This window comes from Salvelinus fontinalis, chromosome 17 (assembly GCF_029448725.1).
Source record: "Salvelinus fontinalis isolate EN_2023a chromosome 17, ASM2944872v1, whole genome shotgun sequence".
Taxonomy (NCBI): domain Eukaryota; kingdom Metazoa; phylum Chordata; class Actinopteri; order Salmoniformes; family Salmonidae; genus Salvelinus; species Salvelinus fontinalis.
In genome coordinates, this window is record NC_074681.1 from 46,771,588 (window position 1) to 46,789,656 (window position 18,069).

General features: G+C 41.3%; 1 protein-coding gene across 2 annotated transcripts in view; it reads right to left on the reverse strand.

The window, feature by feature from the left end:
• Positions 1-9,996, reverse strand: part of pex5lb (peroxisomal biogenesis factor 5-like b) — a 146,779-nt gene extending 136,783 nt beyond the window's left edge. The window contains exon 1 of one of the 2 annotated variants that reach the window (XM_055867632.1): positions 9,493-9,996. In XM_055867632.1, the coding sequence (XP_055723607.1) occupies positions 9,493-9,507 (15 nt within the window). In that variant the 5' untranslated portion in view covers positions 9,508-9,996. The remainder of the gene's footprint in view (positions 1-9,492) is intronic. The other variant, XM_055867633.1, reaches the window with a different exon arrangement.
• Between the last annotated feature and the right edge of the window lie 8,073 nt (positions 9,997-18,069).

Consider the following 18,069-nt stretch of genomic DNA (forward strand, 5'->3'; position numbering starts at 1 on the left):
GAGGGAGAGACTGGGAGACTAGTCAGGCTCGAGGGAAAGAAGAACGGAGAGATCCTTGATGAAAACCTGCTCCAGAGCACTCAGTACCTCAGACTGGGGTGAAGGTTCACCTTCCAACAGGGCAACGACCCTCAGCACACAGCCAAGAAAATGCAGGAGTATTTGTACTTATTATGGATCCCCATTAGCGGCTGCCAAAGCTGCTCTTCCTGGGGTCCAGCAAAATTAAGGCAGTTTATACAATTTTAAAACATTACAATGCGCTCACAGATTTCACAACACACTGTGTGCCCTCAGGCCCCTACTCCATCACTATCACATATCTACAGTACTAAATCCATGTGTATGTATGTATAGTGCGTATGTTATCGTGTGTGTATGCATGTGTCTGTGCCAATGTTTGTGTTGCTTCACAGTCCCCGCTGTTCCATAAGGTGTTTTTTAAATCGAATTTTACTGCTTGCGTCAGTTACTTGATGTGGAATAGAGTTCCATGTAGTCATGGCTCTATGTAGTACTTGGGGACTGTGAAGAGACCTCTTGTGGCATGTCTTGTGGGGTATGTATTAGAGGTCGACCGATTAATCGGAATGGCCGATTAATTAGGGCCGATTTCAGGTTTTCATAACAATCGGAAATCGGTACACCGATTTTGGACACCGATTTGGCCGATTTAAAAAAATATATAAAAAAATAAACTTATCTTATAAAAAACAATCAATCAATCTTAATCACTAGTTAACTACACATGGTTGATGATATTACTAGTTTATCTAGCGTGTCCTGCGTTGCATATCATCGATGCGGTGCGTATCGTTACTCCAATGTGTACCTAACCATAAACATCAATGCCTTTCTTAAAATCAATACACAGAAGTATATATTTTTTTACCTGCATATTTAGCTAAAAGAAATCCAGGTTAGCAGGCAATCTTAACCAGGTGAAATTGTGTCACTTCTCTTGTGTTCATTGCACGCAGAGTCAGTGTATATGCAACAGTTTGGGCCGCCTAATTTGCTTGAATATTATGCAATTATAACATAACATTGAAGGTTGTGCAATGTAACAGGAATATTTAGACTTATGGATGCAACCCGTTAAATAAAATACGTAACGGTTCCGTATTTCTTTTTTTTAATAATTTTTTTAAATAAATTTTATCCCATTTTCTCCCCAATTTTCGTGGTATCCAATCGCTAGTAATTACTATCTTGTCTCATTGCTACAACTCCCGTACTGGCTCGGGAGAGACGAAGGTTGAAAGCCATGCGTCCTCCGAAGCACAACCCAACCAAGCCGCACTGCTTCTTAACACAGCGCGCCTCCAACCCGGAAGCCAGCCGCACCAATGTGTCGGAGGAAACACCGTGCACCCGCCCCCCTTGGTTAGCGCGCACTGCGCCCGGCCCGCCACAGGAGTCGCTGGAGCGCGATGAGACAAGGATACCCCTACCGGCCAAACCCTCCCTAACCCGGACGACGCTATGCCAATTGTGCGTCGCCCCACGGACCTCCCGGTCGCGGCCGGCTGCGACAGAGCCTGGGCGCGAACCCAGAGACTCTGGTCTCGAAAACAAAACGTTTACTCTTTCAGTGAAATACGGAACCGTGGGGCCTCCCGGGTGGAGCAGTGGTCTAGGGCACTGCATCGCAGTGCTAACTGCGCCACCCGGGAGGCCCCTCGGTTCCGTATTTCACTGAAAGAGTAAACGTTTTGTTTTCGAGATGATAGTTTCTGGATTCGACCATATTAATGACCTAAGGCTCGTATTTCTGTGTGTTATTATGTTATAACTAAGTCTATTTGATAGAGCAGTCTGACTGAGCGGTGGTAGGCAGCAGCAGGCTCGTAAGCATTAATTCAAACAGCACTTTCCTGCGTTTTGCCAGAAGCTCTTCGCTGTGCTTCAAGCCTATCAACTCCCGAGATTAGGCTGGTGTAACCGATGTGAAATGGCTAGCTAGTTAGCGGGGTGCGCGCTAATAGCGTTTCAAACGTCACTCGCTCTGAGACTTGGAGTAGTTATTCCCCTTGCTCTGCATGGGTAACAATGCTTCGAGGGTGGCTGTTGTCGTTGTGTTCCTGGTTCGAGCCCAGGTAGGAACGAGGAGAGGGATGGAAGCTATACTGTTACACTGGCAATACTAAAGTGCCTATAAGAATATCCGATAGTCAAAGGTTAGTGAAATACAAATGGTATAGAGAGAAATAGTCCTATAATTCCTACAATAACTACAACCTAAAACTTCTTACCTGGGAATATTGAAGACTCATGTTAAAAGGAACCACCAGCTTTCATATGTTCTCATGTTCTGAGCAAGGAACTTAAACGTTAGCTTTTTTACATGGCAAATTTTGCACTTTTACTTTCTTCTCCAACACCTTATTTAAACCAGATTGAACATGTTTCATTATTTATTTGAGACTAAATTGATTTTATTGATGTATTATATTGAGTTAAAATAAGTGTTAATTGTTCATTCAGTATTGTTATAATTTTCATTATTTCAAATATATATATAAAAATCGTCCGATTAATTGGTATCGGCTTTTTTTGGTCCTTCAATAATCGGAGTTGAAAAATCATAGTCGGTCGACCTCTACTGTGTACATCCAAGGGCCAGCCGTACTGCCATGTTCTGAGCCAATTGCAAATTCCCAAATCCCTTTTTTGTGACACCTGACCACACGACTGAACAGTAAGTAGTCAAGGTGCGACAAAACTAGGGCCTGTAGGACCTGCCTTGTTGATGGTGTTGTTAAGGCAGAGCATCGCTTTATTATGGACAGACTTCTCCCCTTCTTAGCTACTACTGCATCAATATGTTTTGACCATGACAGTTTACAGTCTAGTGTTACTCCAAGCAGTTTAGTCATCTCAACTTTCTCAATTTCCACATAATTTATTACAAGATTTAGTTGAGGTTTAGGGGTTTAGTGAGTGTTTTTTTCCAAATACAATGCTTTTAGTTTTAGAAATATTTAGGGCTAACTTATTCCTTGCCACCCACTCTGAAACTAACTGCAGCTCTTTGTTGAGTGTTGCAGTCATTTCAGTCACTGTAGTAGCTGACGTGTATAGTGTTGAGTCATCCGCATACATAGAAACTCTGGCTTTACTCAAAGTCAGTGGCAAGTCAGTGGACCTAAACAGCTACCCTGGAGTGGCTTCGGGGCTAGTATCAATGTCCTCAAGTGGCCCAGCCACTGGATCCGATCGAACATCTCCGGAGAGACCTGAAAATGTTATTCAATTCAAAAAGGGGATTTGATTTGAAAATAGCTGTGCAGCGTCGCTCCCCATCCAACCTGACAGAGCTTGAGAGGATCTGCAGAGAAGAATGGGAGAAACTCCCCAAATACAGGTGTGCCAAGCTTATAGCGTCATACTCAAGAAAACTCAAGGCTGTAATCGCTGCCAAAGGTGCTTCAACAAAGTACTGAGTAAAGGGTCTGAATACTTATGTAAATGTTAGATTTCAGTTTTGTATTTTTTTATAAAATTAGTAAACATTTCTAAAAAGCAGTTTTTGCTTTGCTTTGTAGTTATGGTGTAGTGTGTAGATTGAGGGGGGATTAAAAAAAAATCTATTTTAGAATAAAGCTGTAACAAAATGTGGGAAAAAAGTCAAAAGTCAAGGGGTCTGAATACTTTCCGAATGCACTGTAAGAGGGAGTACTAAAATGTGCTTTCAGCAGGCACAGTCATGATAGCTTAGTTTAGATGTTGATAAGTGGTCCACTACTAGAAACCAAATAATGACTCACTCTCAATCAAGATAACAGCAAGATAAACTGGAGTTTAAATCATTAAAACCTCTAAGGTACGTGGGACGTTAGCGTCCCACCTCGTCAACAGCCAGTGGAGGGCAGGGCGCCAAATTTAAAAACAAAACAGAAATCCCATAATTAAAATTCCTCAAACATACATGTATTTTACACCATTTTAAAGATACACTTGTTGTAAATCTAGCCACAGTGTCCGATTTCAAAAAGGCTTTACGACGAAAGCAAACCAAACGATTATGTTAGGTGAGTGCCTATTCACAGAATAACACAGCCGTTTTTCCAGCCAAAGAGAGGATTTACAAAAAGCAGAAATATAGATCAAATTAATCCCTAACCTTTGATGATCTTCATCAGATGACACTCATAGGACTTCATGTTACACAATACATGTATGTTTTGTTCGGTAAAGTTCATATTTATATCCAAAAATCTGAGTTTACATTGGCGAGTTACGTTCAGTAGTTCCAAAACATCCGGTGATTTTGCAGAGAGCCACATCAATTTACAGAAATACTCATTATACATGTTGATGAAAATACAAGTGTTATGCATGGAACTTTAGATCCACTTCTCCTTAATGCAACCGCTGTGTCAGATTTCAAAAAAGCTTTACGGAAAAAGCAAACCATGCAATAATCTGAGTACGGCGCTCAGAGCCCATACAAGACAAAAAGATATCCGCCATATTGTGCAGTCAACAGATGTCAGAAATAACATTATAAACATTCACTTACCTTTGATGATATTCATCAGAATACACTCCCAGGAATCCCAGTTCCACAATAAATGTTTGTTTTGTTCGATAATGTCCATCATGTATGTCCAAATTCCTCCTTGTTGTTCTAGCGCTCAGTACACTTTCCAAACTCACGGCGTGCGTGCAAGTCCAGCGGAAAGTACGGACGAAAAGTTTAAAAATGTATATTACAGACCGTAGAAACATGACAAACGAAGTATTGAATCAATCTTTAGGATGTTTTTAACATAATTGTTCAATAATGTTCCAACCGGAGAATTCCTTTGCCTTCAGAAATGCGATGGAACAGAGCTCGCTCTCACATGAACGCGCATGGTCAGTGCATGTTTAGCTCATGGTAGACCTTACTCAATCCCCTCTCATTCGGCCCCACTTCACAGTAGAAGCACCAGACAAGGCTCTAAAGACTGTTGACATTAGGTGGAATATCCGACTATCTTCAATAGGGAATGAGTTGAAAAACGACCAACCTCAGATTTCCCACTTCCTGGTTGGATTTTTTCTAAGGTTTTTGCTTGCCATATGAGTTCTGTTATACTCACAGACATCCTTCAAACAGTTTTAGAAACTTCAGTGTTTTCTATCCAAATCTACTAATAATATGCATATTCTAGCTTTTATGGCTGAGTAGCAGGCAGTTTACTCTGGGCACGCTTTTCATCCGGACGTCAAAATACTGCCCCCTACCCCAAAGAAGTTAAAAGACAAATTGGTCTCGCTCATTGAAGTAAAGGTTGTGAGCCTTCTCTGGCTGGTTCATATAGATGGTGTACAAAAAAGTAACACCTTCCTAATAATTGAGTTGCAACCCCCTTTGCCCTCAGAACAGCCTCAATTGGTCGGGGCATAGACACCACAAAGTGTCGAAAGCCTTCCACAGGGATGCTGGCCCATGTTAACTCCAAAGCTTCCCACAGCTGTGTCAAATTGGCTTAATGTCCTTTCGGTGGTGGACCATTCTTGGTACACAAGAGAAACTGTTGAGCATGAAAAACCAAGCAGCGTTGCAGTTCTTGACACACTTAAACCAGTCTGCCTGGAACCTACTGCCATACCCCGTTCAAAGACACAAATCTTGTCTTGCCCATTCAACCTCTGAATGGCACACATACACAATCCATTTCTCAATTGTCTCAAGGGTTAAACCCTTTTTAACAGGTCTCCTCCCCTTCATCTACACTGATTGAAATGTATTTAACAAGTGACATAAATAAGGGATCATAGCTTTCTATGAACTTCTACTTTTATATATCCTCTCTAAAAACAAGTGTCTCACCGTTGCCGTATAGTACTAACTTGGACCTCCTTGTTGTATGAAAGAGCTGTGCTCTGGACACCATATGTGAACTGATTGCCCCCCATCTATCTTCAGAGCTCGTGCTGCTAGGCGACCTAAACTGGAACATGCTTAACACCCCAGCCACCCTACAATCTAAGCTTGATGCCCTCAATCTCACAAATTATCAATGAACCTACCAGGTACCACCCCAAAGCCGTAAACACGGGCACCCTCATAGATATCATCCTAACCAACTTGCCCTCTAAATACAACTCTGCTGTTTTCAACCAAGATCTCAGCGATCACTGCCTCATTGCCTGCATCCGTAATGGGTCAGCGGTCAAACGACCTCCACTCATCACTGTCAAACGCTCCCTGAAACACTTCAGCGAGCAGGCCTTTCTAATCGACCTGGCCGGGGTATCCTGGAAGGATATTGATCTCATCCCGTCAGTAGAGGATGCCTGTTTTTTTTTTTAAATGCCTTCCTCGCCATCTTAAATAAGCATGCTCCATTCAAGAAATTTAGAACCAGGAAGAGATATAGCCCTTGGTTAACTCCAGACCTGACTGCCCTTAACCAACACAAAAACATCCTATGGCGTTCTGCATTAGCATCGAACAGCCCCCGCGATATGCAACTTTTCAGGGAAGCTAGAAACCAATATACACAGGCAGTTAGAAAAGCCAAGGCTAGGCCTCCCGGGTGGTGCAGTGGTCTAGGGCACTGCATCGCAGCGCTAGCTGTGCCACCAGAGTCTCTGGGTTCGCGCCCAGGCTCTGTCGCAGCCGGCCGAGACCGGGGGGTCCGTGGGGCGACGCACAATTGGCCTAGCGTCGTCCGGGTTAGGGAGGGTTTGGCCGGTAGGGGTATCCTTGTCTCATCGCGCTCCAGCGACTCCTGTGGCGGGCCGGGCGCAGTGCGCGCTAACCAAGGGGGGCGGGTGCACGGTGTTTCCTCCGACACATTGGTGCGGCTGGCTTCCGGGTTGGAGGCGCGCTGTGTTAAGAAGCAGTGCGGCTTGGTTGGGTTGTGCTTCGGAGGACGCATGACTTTCGACCTTCGTCTCTCCCGAGCCCGTAAGGGAGTTGTAGTGATGAGACAAGATAGTAATTACTAGTGATTGGATACCATGAACATTGGGGAGAAAAGATTAAAAAAAGGTAAAATTAAATTTTGAAAAAAAAGAAGAGCCAAGGCTAGCTTTTCAAGCAGCAATTTGCTTCCTGCAACACAAACTCAAAAAAGTTCTGGGACACTGTAAAGTCCATGGAGAATAAGAACACCTCATCCCAGCTGCCCACTGCACTGAGGATAGGAAACACTGTCACCACCAATAAATCCACTATAATTGAGAATTTCAATAAGCATTTTTCGACGGCTGGCCATGCTTTCCACCTGGCTACCCTTACCCCGGTCAGCAGCACTGCACCCTCCACAGCAACTCGCCCAAGCCTTCCCCATTTCTCCTTCTCCCAAATCCAGTCAGCTGATGTTCTGAAAGAGCTGCAAAATCTGGACCCCTACAAATCAGCCGGGCTAGACAATCTGGACCCTTTCTTTCTAAAATTATAACCCCTATTACTAGCCTGTTCAACCTCTCTTTCGTGTCGTCTGAGATTCCCAAAGATTGGAAAGCAGCTGCGGTCATCCCCCTCGTCAAAGGGGGGGACACTCTTGACACAAACTACTACAGACCTATATCTATTCTACCCTGCCTTTCTAAGGTCTTTGAAAGCCAAGTCAACAAACAGATTACCGACCATTTCGAATCCCACCATACCTTCTCCGCTATGCAATCTGGTTTCAGAGCTGGTCATGGGTGCACCTCAGCCACGCTCAAGGTCCTAAACGATATCTTAACCGCCATCGATAAGAAACAATACTGTGCAGCCGTATTCATTGACCTGGCCAAGGCTTTCGACTCTGTCAATCACCACATCCTCATCGGCAGACTCGATAGCCTTGGTTTCTCAAATGATTGCCTCGCCTGGTACACCAGCTACTTCTCTGATAGAGTTCAGTGTGTCAAATCGGAGGGCCTGTTGTGCGGGCCTCTGGCAGTCTCTATGGGGGTGCCACAGGGTTCAAATCTTGGACCGACTCTCTTCTCTGTATACATCAATGATATCGCTCTTGCTGCTGGTGAGTCTCTGATCCACCTCTACGCAGACGACACCATTCTCTATACTTCTGGCCCTTCTTTGGACACTGTTAACAACCCTCCAGACGAGCTTCAATGCCATACAACTCTCCTTCCGTGGCCTCCAATTGCTCTTAAATACAAGTAAAACTAAATGCATGCTCTTCAACCGATCGCTGCCTGCACCTGTCCGCCTGTCCAACATCACTACTCTGGACGGCTCTGACTTAGAATATGTGGATAACTACAAATACCTAGGTGTCTGGTTAGACTGTAAATTCTCCTTCCAGACTCACATCAAACATCTCCAATCCAAAGTTAAATCTAGAATTGGCTTCCTATTTCGCAACAAAGCATCCTTCACTCATGCTGCCAAACATACCCTTGTAAAACTGACCATCCTACCGATCCTCGACTTCGGCGATGTCATTTACAAAATAGCCTCCAATACCCTACTCAATAAATTGGATGCAGTCTATCACAGTGCAATCCGTTTTGTCACCAAAGCCCCATATACTGGCCACCACTGTGACCTGTACGCTCTCGTTGGCTGGCCCTCGCTTCATACTCGTCGCCAAACCCACTGGCTCCAGGTCATCTACAAGACCCTGCTAGGTAAAGTCCCCCCTTATCTCAGCTCGCTGGTCACCATAGCAGCACCCATCTGTAGCACACGCTCCAGCAGGTATATCTCTCTGGTCACCCCCAAAACCAATTCTTTCTTTGGCCGCCTCTCCTTCCAGTTCTCTGCTGCCAATGACTGGAACGAACTACAAAAATCTCTGAAACTGGAAACACTTATCTCTCTCACTAGCTTTAAGCACCAGCTGTCAGAGCAGCTCACATATTACTGCACCTGTACATAGCCCATCTATAATTTAGCCCAAACAACTACCTCTCCCCCTACTGTATTTATTTAGCTCATTTGCACCCCATTATTTCTATCTCTACTTTGCACATTCTTCCACTGCAAATCTACCATTCCAGTGTTTTACTTGCTATATTGTATTTACTTCACCACCATGGCCTTTTTTTGCCTTTACCTCCCTTATCTCACCTCATTTGCTCATATTGTATATAGAATTATTTTTCTACTGTATTAATGACTATATGTTTGTTTTACTCCATGTGTAACTCTGTGTTGTTGTATGTGTAGAACTGCTTTGCTTTATCTTGGCCAGGTCGCGATTGTAAATGAGAACTTGTTCTCAACTTGCCTACCTGGTTAAATAAAGGTGAAATAAATAAAATAAAAAAATTTAAATGGAAAGAGCAGGTGTCCCTAATGTTTTAAATGTTATATCACTCTTGCAAAAACTACTTCATTCCTATCGTCATTCATCTTATGTCCGCACAAAAGAATGTTGAGTAATTCAATTTACTTCCAAAAAAATGTCCTCAAGCAGTCTGTAGGCTATAGATTCACATCGTTTTTTTTCTAGGTTATGTAGCCTACACGTGTCATTATGGCGTGAATTACTGGCTTTTGGAGGACTGCTTTTATTAAAATCGTAAGCTTACCTGCACCTGGTACATAATTCAGTCAAATATGAGGATTGTTGAAGTCGAATAGGCTAGTTCAGCACTTGGTTGCTGAACCTTTTCACCACAGAAGGCTTGGACAGGCTTGTCCCTTGCTCACGGAGTTGACTGAACACGGAGTTGACACTCTGTTTTCGTATCCAGCTAGCTCCTACCCCATCGGCGAAGAGAGGTCCCGGACCATTAGTCAACGATCGGCGTTTCTCAAACCAGCCAAATGACTATCACAAACTAACGTATTGATTCTGAAAGGAGCCCGGGTCATGTTTCCAATATTTACACAATTGTAAATGGTATTTGTTTCAAAACTCGGGGCTATCTATTTAGGAGGGCAGACTGAATGGAGCTTCCGTTGTCCCAACCCCTGAAGAGACAGTGCACTCTCGCTCTATCCGACTCGCCCGCTCACGTGCCCCCCCGAAATGAACGAGAATACAGCCTGAATCAACGTGAGATGTCGTTAACCCGCCATGCTCTTTTGAGAAGACGCGGGCGGCAACATGAATATTTTATGACATTTCATAACAAGTCCTGCTCACAGTTGTTTTTACCCCCCCCCCCCCCCCCCCCCCAAAAAAAAATATATTCTACTATTTTTCTGTGCAGGCAGACATGTGTTATGAAGGTTAAGAGCCTAAAGCCAGCAAGATTCCCATGTCATCCATTTGTGCTTTTCAAAGAAATGGAGAAACAGAGCAGAATCTATGCAATTTTCCACTAGTCTACCAGAAGTGATAAAGAGTTAGGTTTGAGTGAAATAACTTTTTAAGAATCGTAAGTCAACCTCTCAACAGAGGCAGCCTAATCAATTTAGTCCTTGTCGGCAGGTGGCTGAGATCTAATTTAGCTAAAACATGCAACCGTGGAGAGCAGGCTAGTGATGGGCGTTCCGGCTCTTTTCAGTGAGCCGGCTCGTTTGACTCAGCTCATCAAAAAGAACCGGCTCTTTTGGTTCCCAGACGACTCTTTAAAAAATATGTTTTGTATTTTTTTAAGTCAAACAGTTTGCGATAGTTTGACTCTGATTGGTGTTAAAAAAAATCGAATTCAATTATTAAATGAAATCATACTCTACCTTAACCGCAATGTATTTAAAATGCATTGGTTTGTTATGATAAAGAATGCTATTAAACATTTGCATTTAAAGTATAACGTTTTAATGTATATAAACAAAGTGCATATAAATGTAACAATTAAAAATGAATACCATCTGAACAACATAGTGATAGAATATTGCACCATATCAAAGAACAATAAATAACAATGTGAAAAACTGCAGCATCCCACTAAAACATTAAACTGGTCCCTCTTTTCTCTCTCTTCTTTATTGCTATGTTATAACCAGCATCCCACTTAAAACATTAAACTGGTTCCTCTTTTCTCTCTCTTCTTTATTGCCATGTTTTAACCAGCATCCCACTAAAACATTAAACTGGTTCCTCTTTTCTCTCTCTTCTTTATTGTCATGTTATAACCAGCATCCCACTTAAAACATTAAACTGGTTCCTCTTTTCTCTCTCTTCTTTATTGCCATGTTGTAACCAGCATCCCACTAAAACATTAAACTGGTCCCTCTTTTCTCTCTCTTCTCTATTGTCATGTTATAACCAGCATCCCACTTAAACATTAAACTGGTCCCTCTTTTCTCTCTCTTCTTTATTGTCATGTTATAACCAGCATCCCACTTAAAACATTAAACTGGTTCCTCTTTTCTCTCTCTTCTTTATTGTCATGTTATAACCAGCATCTCACTAAAACATTAAACTGGTCCCTCTTTTCTCTCTCTTCTTTATTGTCATGTTATAACCAGCATCCCACTTAAAACATTAAACTGGTTCCTCTTTTCTCTCTCTTCTCTATTGTCATGTTATAACCAGCATCCCACTTAAAACATTAAACTGGTCCCTCTTTTCTCTCTCTTCTCTATTGTCATGTTATAACCAGCATCCCACTAAAACATTAAACTGGTCCCTCTTTTCTCTCTCTTCTCTATTGTCATGTTATAACCAGCATCCCACTTAAAACATTAAACTGGTTCCTCTTTTCTCTCTCTTCTTTATTGCCATGCTATAACCAGCATCCCACTTAAAACATTAAACTGGTTCCTCTTTTCTCTCTCTTCTTTATTGCCATGTTATAACCAGCATCCCACTAAAACATTAAACTGGTCCCTCTTTTCTCTCTCTTCTCTATTGTCATGTTATAACCAGCATCCCACTTAAAACATTAAACTGGTTCCTCTTTTCTCTCTCTTCTCTATTGTCATGTTATAACCAGCATCCCACTTAAAACATTAAACTGGTCCCTCTTTTCTCTCTCTTCTCTATTGTCATGTTATAACCAGCATCCCACTTAAAACATTAAACTGGTTCCTCTTTTCTCTCTCTTCTTTATTGCCATGCTATAACCAGCATCCCACTTAAAACATTAAACTGGTTCCTCTTTTCTCTCTCTTCTTTATTGCCATGTTATAACCAGCATCCCACTAAAACATTAAACTGGTCCCTCTTTTCTCTCTCTTCTCTATTGTCATGTTATAACCAGCATCCCACTTAAAACATTAAACTGGTTCCTCTTTTCTCTCTCTTCTCTATTGTCATGTTATAACCAGCATCCCACTTAAAACATTAAACTGGTTCCTCTTTTCTCTCTCTTCTTTATTGTCATGTTATAACCAGCATCCCACTTAAAACATTAAACTGGTTCCTCTTTTCTCTCTCTTCTTTATTGCCATGCTATAACCAGCATCCCACTTAAAACATTAAACTGGTTCCTCTTTTCTCTCTCTTCTTTATTGCCATGTTATAACCAGCATCCCACTAAAACATTAAACTGGTCCCTCTTTTCTCTCTCTTCTTTATTACCATGTTATAACCAGCATCCCACTAAAACATTAAACTGGTTCCTCTTTTCTCTCTCTTCTTTATTGTCATGTTATAACCAGCATCCCACTAAAACATTAAACTGGTTCCTCTTTTCTCTCTCTTCTTTATTGTCATGTTATAACCAGCATCCCACTTAAAACATTAAACTGGTTCCTCTTTTCTCTCTCTTCTTTATTGTCATGTTATAACCAGCATCACACTAAAACATTAAACTGGTTCCTCTTTTCTCTCTCTTCTTTATTGTCATGTTATAACCAGCATCCCACTTAAAACATTAAACTGGTCCCTCTTTTCTCTCTCTTCTTTAGTGTTATGTTATAACCAGCAGCACACAGCAATGCTGACCATATTTTGCTTTTATTAAAGATTTGCATTCAGAAACGCAAGCTGCCTGTAACGCTTGTTCTCCTCTCCTCTTCGTCTGAAGAGGAGGAGTAGGGATCAGACCAACATGCAGCGGGTTTAGAAAACATAATGAATTTATTAAACAACGAAGACGAACACGAAACAACACTTGGAATAATTACAAAATAACAAAACGAACGAAGACAGACCTGAACTAGAGAACTTACAAATAACACGAAGAACGCACGAACAGGTATAGACTACAAACAAAAACGCTACAGTCCCGTGTGGTACGAACATACATACAGACACGGAAGACATCCACCCACAAACAAACAGTGTGAACACCCTACCTTTATATGGTTCCCAATCAGAGGAAACGTCAAACACCTGTCTCTGATTGAGAACCATATAAGGCTAATTACCAATGACCTAAACATAGAAACACAAAACATAGAATGCCCACCCCAACTCACGCCCTGACCAACTAAACACATACAAAAATAAGAGACAACAGGTCAGGAACGTGACACTGCCTCACTTTCGAAGGGCTGATGCGGTTTCTTCTCTCAGTAATTATTTGTCCCGTTTTTGAGAAGACCCTCTCAGAGGGAACGGATGAGGCCACTATGCAGAGTCTCCCTGTCATGACTTTAGTAAGCTGTGGGTAGACAGAGGCCTTGTTTAGTAAGCCGTGGGTAGACAGAGTCAACGCCCATCACTACAGGCAACCATGTACCAATTTGCTCAGACAAGAATAGGAAACAGTCTGATTAAGTCCATTGACCTGAGAAATTGACTTTCCCTATCCCATAATTATTTACTGTATAAGATCTACTTGTGCAGTGGCAAGAGAATATCAGGCACCCCAATGAAGACTGATGTGGAATCAATTTAACTGAATGAAATGTGCTCTCTGTATTTTGTATAATATGTTGGTATTTACTGGTTTATTCGGATCCCCATTAGCTTTTGCCGAAGCAGCAGCTATTCTTCCTGTTGTTGAGTGTTCATGTTATGCCTCTCTAGACGATACATTTTTTCACATAGACTGCGTAGAAAATACATGTTTACTGCTGGGGCTGTCCCTCCCTGCTGCTGAGATTATTCTTTGAAGAGCCTCATCAATTGCTCTGGCATCACTGAAGGCTAACTTCTTAAACCTGGGGTCAAGTTTTCTATCATAGCACATGATTGTATTCCATTCTGTGGAACTTGCTGTCCAGTGATGAACATAGGATGTCCATCAAATCTGTTACATGTCCTGTGGTTACATTTGCTTCTCTCTGGCAGCTGGCTGTGATTCGCTGTAGGCCCTTACACAGGAGTATCATTTTTGAGGCTGTCACATAGCTGAAAAGAGAGAACAGTAACTTATTAGTTCAGGTTCATGTTTTGTCTACTGATACTACATTATCATCTACTGCTCTTATACATATATAATACTGGATTAAATAATGATGTAGTAATAACTGCTTACTGTACCTCTCTCCACTGATCTCCACAGTGACCTGCTCAAAGTGTTCCAGGACTCTGCACACCTCGTCCACCACCTCCCATTCCTCTTGGGTCAGAGCATCAACAGGTGCATTGACAATGGCCAGGGTAGAGATGATGGCATCCTTTGACTCAGGAAAGGATCCTCTGAGCTGGTGGAAGAACAAGGCCTCTGTCTACCCACGGCTTACTAAAGTCATGACAGGGAGACTCTGCATCGTGGCCTCATCCGTTCCCTCTGAGAGGGTCTTCTCAAAAACGGGACAAATAATTACTGAGAGAAGAAACCGCATCAGCCCTTCGAAAGTGAGGCAGCTTGCGTTTCTGAATGCAAATCTTTAATAAAAGCAAAATATGGTCATCATTGCTGTGTGCTGCTGGTTATAACATGGCAATACAGAAGAGAGAGAAAAGAGGGATCAGTTTAATGTTTTAGTGGGATGCTGGTTATAACATGGCAATAAAGAAGAGAGAGAAAAGAGGGACCAGTTTAATGTTTTAGTGGGATGCTGGTTATAACATGGCAATAAAGAAGAGAGAGAAAAGAGGGACCAGTTTAATGTTTTAGTGGGATGCTGCAGTTTTTCACATTGTTATTTATTGTTCTTTGATATGGTGCAATATTCTATCATTATGTTGTTCAGATGGTATTCATTTTTAATTGTTACATTTATATGCACTTTGTTTATATACATTAAAACATTATACTTTAAATGCAAATGTTTAATAGCATTCTTTATCATAACAAACCAATGCATTTTAAATACATTGCGGTTAAGGTAGAGTATGATTTCATTTAATAATTGAATTAGAATTTTTTTAACACCAATCATAGTCAAACTATCGCAAACTGTTTGACTTAAAAAAATACAAAACATATTTTTTAAAGAGTCGTTTGGGAGCCAAAAGAGCCGGCTCTTTTTGGTGAGCTGAGTCAAACGAGCCGGCTCACTGAAAAGAGCCGGAACGCCCATCACAAGCCTGCCTGCTCTCCACGGTTGCATGTTTAGGCTAAATTAGATTCCAGCTACTGCCGACAAGGACTAAATTGATTAGGCTGCCTCTGTTGAGAGGTTGACTTACGATTCTTAAAAAGTTATTTCACTCAAACCTAACTCTTTATCACTTCTGGTAGACTAGTGGAAAATTACATATATTCTGCCGTTTGGGAGCCAAAAAAGCCGTCTCTTTTTGGTGAGCTGAGCCGAACGAGCCGGCTCACTGAAAATAGGGAACGCCCATCACTACAGGCAACCATGTACCAATTTGTTCAGACAAGAATAGGAAACAGTCTGATTAAGTCCATTGACCTGAGAAATTGACTTTCCCTATCCCATAATTATTTACTGTATAAGATCTACTTGTGCAGTGGCAAGAGAATATCAGGCACCCCAATGAAGACTGATGTGGAATCAATTTAATTGAATGAAATGTGCTCTCTGTATTTTGCATAATATGTTGGTATTTAATGGCTTATTCGGATCCCCATTAGCTTTTGCCGAAGCAGCAGCTATTCTTCCTGTTGTTGAGTGTTCATGTTATGCCTCTCTAGACGATACATTTTTTCACATAGTCTGCATAGAAAATACATGTTTACACTTCCTGTATCAATGATTTAAGACCCTATTGACCCATATTTGCCCACATCATTATACTTCGGAAGGAAGGGGGTTTTGTGTTGTGGATTTATAGGCTCAAAAAGACAACTGTTGACAAAAAGCTATTTCGATAGAGATTCTCCATTGACAGTCCTTTATAGTCCAGGACTAGGCTCAATCTGTTTCCGGGAAAGCAGATAATATAAACCTCTTCATTAAGCTTTTACTGACCTAAAACACTCCCACATCTACATCACAAAATACAACACAACATCATCACATTTTCCATGCATGACAATAATAGACCTTGGTTGACCTATCTATTTTCATCAAAAGTACCAAAGCAGCAGACTGGATTGGAGCCAGTCTCTTCATTTGGAACAGAGACCTCTGGATTACAGACACATTTCCGTTTGGGATTAAGATTATCATTCAATTACATTTGATATTTTGTTCCCCCATAAACAGCGAGACAATCTCATCCACAGATGGTGTGGCCAAAAACTGGGCACCAGTCACCAATGTAAGAATGATTTCAACATGGAAATTGGGATAATATTTGTTTGAGTCATTGATCATTAAGATTTCAGTCTTTAGTCACCAATTTAAAAAGAAAGTGTTTGAATTCCCAATGTGTTATTACTATGATTTCAACGACCTAAAAGCACAACCAAATTCTCTTGGAAAAACAATGTCTGATTTTTGGTTTATTTGTCATCTAATGTGTTATCACTGAACCTTCAACCATTTAAAAGCACAACAAAGTTCAAATATACAATGTCAGATATTTTGTATTGACACAACTTAATGTGTTATCACTATTATTCATCTAATATCACAACCAAATGACCTGGATTGCAGTTGAGATTACATTAAATGTACATAGTGCAGGCAATCAACGCTGTTCAAGATTCTGCATAGATTATTATAGCAATTATGAAGATTTCCACAAACCTGTGATCTTTGCATGCTATGTTGAACATGCACACTTTCTATGATTACATAAGAAGACATTTACAGCTACAGTAACCTCAATATGGCCATGGATGTGTTAAATAAATACTGTTACATTAGTTTGTAAAATAGCCTTAAATTTTCTCTATTTAATGTATTATAAAAGTAATATTGAATTGTGTTTGGTTGACAACACAGCCAAATTTCAACATTCAAAATAGATGTATCTAATGCTTCAAAACAAATCAAATTGTATTGGTCGCGTACACATGGTTAGCAGATGTTGATGCGAGTGTAGCGAAATGCTTGTGCTTCTAGTTCTGACAGTGCAGTAATATCTAACAAGTAATCTAACAATTCCACAACAACTACCTATTACACACAAATCTAAAGGGATGGAATAAGAATATGTACATATAAATATATGGATGAGCGATGACCGATGACCGAGCGGCATAGGCAAGATGCAATAGATGGTATAATATTCAGTATATACATATGAGATCAGTAATGTAGGATATGTAAACATTATTGAAGTGACATTATTAAAGTGACTAGTGATCCATTTATTAAAGTGGGCAATGATTTGAGTCTCTCTGTGTCAATGATGGCTGTTTAACTGTCTGATGGCCTTGAGATAGAAGCTGTTTTTCAATCTCTCGGTCCCAACTTTGATGTACCTGTATTGACCTCGCCTTCTAGATGATAGCAGGGTGAACAGGCAGTGGCTCGGGTGGTTGTCCTTGATGATCTTTTTGGCCTTCCTGTGACATCGGGTGCTGTGGGTGTCCTGGAGGGCAGGTATTTTGTCCCTGATGAAGCGTTGTGCAGACCGCACCACCCTCTGGAGATGTCACGTTCGTTATAGCGATGAGACCAAAGCGCAGCGGGATTTGAATGCATCTTCTTTTAATAAAGAAAGAACACGGAATGAACTATACAAAAACAACAAAACGAACGTGAAGCTATATAATCATAGTGCTGACACAAGCAACTAAACATATACATAGATAATCACCCACGAAATACTCAAGGAATATGGCTGCCTAAATATGGTTCCTAATCAGAGACAACGATAAACAGCTGCCTGTAATTGAGAACCAATCTAGGCAACCATAGACATACAAAACCCCTAGACTGATAACAACCCCATAAACCCCATAAACGCTGTTGCGCCTTCTTCACCACAAGGTCTGTGTGGGTGGACCATTTCAGTTTGTCTGTGATGTGTACGCCGAGGAACTTAAAACTTTCCACCTTCTCCATTACATAGTTTC